The sequence below is a fragment of the Sander lucioperca genome, chromosome 16 (assembly GCF_008315115.2).
Source record: "Sander lucioperca isolate FBNREF2018 chromosome 16, SLUC_FBN_1.2, whole genome shotgun sequence".
Classification (NCBI taxonomy): Eukaryota; Metazoa; Chordata; class Actinopteri; order Perciformes; family Percidae; genus Sander; species Sander lucioperca.
The window spans coordinates 23,488,711-23,493,710 of NC_050188.1; the positions used below are offsets into that span (position 1 = coordinate 23,488,711).

The 5,000-nt window shown below is 43.1% G+C and overlaps 1 protein-coding gene across 2 annotated transcripts in view; it reads left to right on the forward strand.

Moving 5' to 3' along the window:
- Positions 1–5,000, forward strand: part of psmb4 (proteasome 20S subunit beta 4) — an 8,805-nt gene that overhangs the window by 1,981 nt on the left and 1,824 nt on the right. For both annotated transcript variants that reach the window (XM_031319870.2, XM_031319871.1), the window contains exons 2-6: positions 1–62; positions 1,509–1,588; positions 2,170–2,316; positions 2,595–2,676; positions 4,005–4,121. The exon at positions 1–62 is cut by the window's left edge and continues 65 nt beyond it. In XM_031319870.2, coding sequence (XP_031175730.1) covers positions 1–62; positions 1,509–1,588; positions 2,170–2,316; positions 2,595–2,676; positions 4,005–4,121 — 488 coding nt within the window. The remainder of the gene's footprint in view (positions 63–1,508; positions 1,589–2,169; positions 2,317–2,594; positions 2,677–4,004; positions 4,122–5,000) is intronic.

Consider the following 5,000-nt stretch of genomic DNA (forward strand, 5'->3'; position numbering starts at 1 on the left):
CGGACATGTTGGGCTCGTACGGCTCTCTGGCTCGCTTCAGGAACATCTCCCGCCTCATGAAGGTGACGCTCTGAGAAGAGGCTTTTGAGTGACATCCGTTGGGCTTTAGGTGCTGCACCTGACCTGGACCTGCTTTGTCTTTTATGAGAACCCAATAAAGGGAGATTTCACAGTTTTTTTGGACCACATTAGACCAGGTCCCGGTCCAAAACTACTACACCTAGACTTGTCAAATCTGGACTAAATTATCTAGCTAGCGTTATTCTGTTTGTGAAAGTGCAATAAAGGCAGAATTCACTTATTTCTTTTCATATGTAGACCACGTTGGACACATTAGAATACGTGAATTCTTCCTTTGATTGCATTTCCACAAAAAGAATAAAGCTAGATAGGTAATTCAGTCCAGATTTGACAAGTCTAGGTGTAGTGGTTTTGGGCCTGGACCTGGTCTAATGTGGTCTACATATGAAGGAAAAAACCCACAGGGAAATCTCTTCAGCAACATCTCCCGCCTCGTGACGGTGACGCTTTAAGAAAAGGCTTTTAGTTCCATTAATTCGGCTTTAGGTGCACGGTTGAAGCAGCAAGAACTGGGACATCTCCACCGTAAATCGATGCAGAAAAAGGCACAAATTGGTGCATAAACAGTCCCCAGAATGCAGGAAGGTGTGGACCCCCTGCTCGCTATCTGTTCCCCCAAATAACGAGAAACGACCTAAGCCATTGCCTCCAACATATACACTTCTGTATGTCTGTCTGTGTTTGAAGGTGCTAGGTGCACTTAAGCATTTCCCCAGTGACAGTGACTGCAGGCCCTTCTATTAAATATGTATATTTAGGGCTGGGCGATATATCGATATTCTATCGATTATGGAGATATGAGGCTAGATTTCGTCTTAGATTTTGGATATCGTAATATCGTGATATGACATAAGGGGTCTTTTCCTGGTTTTAAAGGCTGTATTACAGTAACGTGATGTACTTTTCTGAACTTACCAGACTGTTCCAGCTGTTCTACTATTTGCCTTTTCCCCCTTAGACATTATGTCCACATTACTGATGATTATTGATCTAAAATCTAAGTTATATAGAGATATAAAATACAAGATATTTTGTTAAAGCACCAATTGTCAACCCTAGAATATCGCCGCGATATTGAGGTATTTGGTCATAAATATTGTGATGAGAGAAAGAGAGAGAGAGAGAGAGAGAGAGAATCTGCCATATTCTGCTTTGAACATTTTTACAAAATTGTCAAAACATTGTCAAGAAATTGTCCAAAAAAAGTTTAAAAATGCGACAAATATGCCCAAAAAATTGCCCCTACAAATTGTAAAAAAAACACGTCAAGGAAATTATCCAAACATTTTTTTTTTTAAAATAGGCGACAAACACAACAATTGTCAAAGAAATGTCAAAAAGTTTAAAAACTTTCAGCTGCTAAAAAGAATAATTCCTAATTCTAATGCTGTGTTGACCGTTTTTCTTGTCTTTGTCCCTGTTTTCAGGTCAACGGCAGCACCATCCTGGGAGCCTCCGGAGACTACGCCGACTACCAGCATCTCAAGCAGATCATCGAGCAGATGGTGTAAGCTGACGGGGAATTGTTTGTCTTTCTGCAACGTGGAGCCGCTCTGCTAAAAAAAACGAATAATTAGCACAACAAGCTACTTTAACAAGCTACCTGCTACTAGCTATTTTTGGTCAGAGCGACCTGTCGGCATGCGGCGCCGCCGTCGCTGCCCGTTGTGAGTCGAGCGCAGATGTGAGTCGTGCATGCGTCACTTTGCGAACAAGTAGCCTCCAAGACACTAGCGGCTTTTTGAGCTAACGTTCGCAATCAAACAATCATAGATGGCTAAAACGTTTTTGAAATGACTGCTGCTGGCTACAAGTTAGCAATCAAACACCACAAAGGCGGTCACTTGAATGGCGTTTTTGAGCTAACGTTAGCAATCAAACAATCACAGATAGCAACGTTTTTGAAAATGATGGTCCATCTTCTGTTACTGTATGTAAAGAGAAAAGTTTAGTTTATGGATTTCACAAATTTCAGTATGACACGTTAGGCCGTAAACCGTTTAAATCTGAGCGCGCGCGACTCACATCGGGCAGTGACGGCGCCCCTGCCGAGATGTTGACGTTTTGGGTTGTTGTTGTTTCCGCCAGCATCGACGAGGAGCTGCTGGGGGACGGACACAGCTACAGCCCCAAGGCGGTGCACTCGTGGCTGACCCGCGTCATGTACAACCGTCGCAGCAAGATGAATCCCCTCTGGAACACGGTGGTGATCGGGGGCTTCTACAACGGAGAGAGGTGAGCTCACGGCCGCCACTGAGGAGAGAGAGGAGAGAGAGACACTCAGACATAGACAGAGAGACACACACACACACACAGAGACAGACACACACAGAGACAGACACACACAGACAGAGACACACAGACACAGAGACACACACACACACACACACACAGACAGAGAGACACAGAGAGAGAGAGAGAGATTTCAGTAATCAAAGTTTCTTTAGTTTCTCGAAGCAATCGTTAGTTTTGTGAGCTCCAGTTAACCAGTCGACCGTCTTGGCTCCCTCTAGTTTCCTAGGTTACGTGGACAAGTTGGGCGTGGCCTATGAGGCGCCCACTGTGGCCACGGGCTTCGGAGCGTACCTGGCTCAGGTGAGCGATCTAACGTTTGTGTTCTGTCGTATCGATACGGAGCCGGAGTTACATTTGATTTGACATTTTAAATAAAATAGCTGTAAATCTGACACAAGCTCCTGATTCTAAAATAATAACTTTTTATATTATTAATCTGATGAATGTGTGAATGTTTAAATTGTTTTTGCCGCTGAACGACTCAGATTATTATTCTAAGTGTCTGACAACATTATGGAAGGATCCCTACAGAGATAGACCTTTTAGTTAAAGAGTAAGATCTTTTTAGTTTAACATGAAATCACCGTCACCAAACTCCACCAGACTCCATGTAAATAATCACTACTTTTAGCGTGTATAGAGCCAGCATATTTCCACCAGACTCCATGTAAATAATCAGCACTTTTAGCGTGTATAGAGCCAGCATATTTCCACCAGACTCCATGTAAATAATCAGCACTTTTAGCGTGTATAGAGCCAGCATATTTCCACCAGACTCCATGTAAATAATCAGGACTTTTAGCGTGTATAGAGCCAGCATATCTCCACATGTAAATGGGTGAATTAAGGGTTTATTTCAACCAAACCAGAGCGGTGATTGTTGGAACAGTGAAAAGACGAACCAAGACGGCTTTTGGTAGTTTTATTTAGTTTCTGTCCACTTTGAATGAAGTGTGTCTTACGATTATAAAAGTCCTGATTATTTACATGGAGTCTGGTGGAGTTTGGTGGTGGTGATTTCATGTTAAACTGAAAGGATCTTACTCTTTAACAATCTCACTAGAATTGACTTAACTAATGATTAGAAGTTATTTCCTGTTAAGACAGTCGCTCGAAAGTGACAGCTGTAATTTTTTTGTATTTGAAATAGTTTTTATATTATACATCTGTGGAAATAACTTGCTTAAAATCAATAACTACGCATCAGATAAACGCACCTTTCAGTTTTAACTCGTTAGAAGTTAAGTTAGGTAACCTGAGACTAAAGCTATTAACGTTACCATGGCAACTACCGTGTGTGTGTGTGTGTGTGTGTGTGTGTGTGTGTGTGTGTGTGTGAGAGTGTCTATATATGTGTGTGTGTGTATCTGTGTGTGTGTGTCTGTTTATACCCAGTATACAAGCATGTTGTTGAGATATTTTGGTTTGGGCATGTTAACATAAACAGATATTAATTCTTCTACTGGAGCTAAAAAACTTGTGTGTGCACGGAGCTCACGTTAAGCTCCAAACCCTTAAACCCCAAACGCAGCCTCAGTGTGTCCCTGAGAGAGACACTGAACCTAGCGGTCTACTGCTCCTGATCTATTGTGTTGTTGTTGTTGTTGTTGTTGTTGTGGTGTCTTCAGCCCCTGATGAGGGAGGTGGTGGAGAACAAGGCAGAGATCACTAAGCAGGAGGCGCGGGAGCTGGTGGAGCGCTGCCTCAAAGTGCTCTACTACAGAGACGCTCGCTCATACAACAGGGTGAGTTCTCCTCGCCTGGAGGCTGTTCTCAGTCCTGTTTCGGCCTGTTTTCCCTCAGTTTTCCGTGTGTGTATAAATATCAGTCCCTCAAGAAAAACGCGATTATGCGATCGCATAATTCAATGCATAATCAGCCAATCTTTTCAAATGCGCCGCGAGATAGATCCCGCACAGAGCACAGCATCTATTGCCGGAAGAGACTACTGGTGAAGCAGGATCAAGAAGCGAGTGAACATCAGAAGCAGCTACAGCAGCGTGAGGCGATAAGACAAGATGCCACACAGCTGGATATGTCCCCGCTGCGGTTTAAAAGCAATGGATGTTGAGCTCTGTGCGTGATCTCGCGGGATCTCGCGCGGTAGCAGCCGAGAGGAGTTTCCATCAGGCAATTGTTGCAGTTATTTCAAATATACTTCTGGTGGAGTTACAAACTTTCAAACCAGTCCCTCCAGAAAAAAAACGATTATGCGATCGTATAATTCCAATCCATAATCAGCCAAAGTCCTCATATTTATGCGGGGGCCGCATCTTTCCAAATACGCCGCACTTTCGCCGCATAAATTGCCGATTTCCGCGCAAAATATGCGGGGCTTGCATGATTTCATAATCCCCGCCATTTTCGTTACAAGAAAAGTCACACATCTTAGCAGAAAGTTGAAAAATGTTGTGTTTACTTCACACAAGAGCAGCCATTTCCCCCTGTTACCATGGGAACGTTCCCAGCACTTTCTGTGATGTAGTATGCTTGCTTATCATAGGAAGAAATTACTCTTTACATTAAGGTAGTAGCCTAGTGAGAACAGGGTGTTTTCATCAAACCACAGTTTTTGCAAGTTCCTGCAATTTCATCGCATAAATATCCCGCATAGTCCATCACAT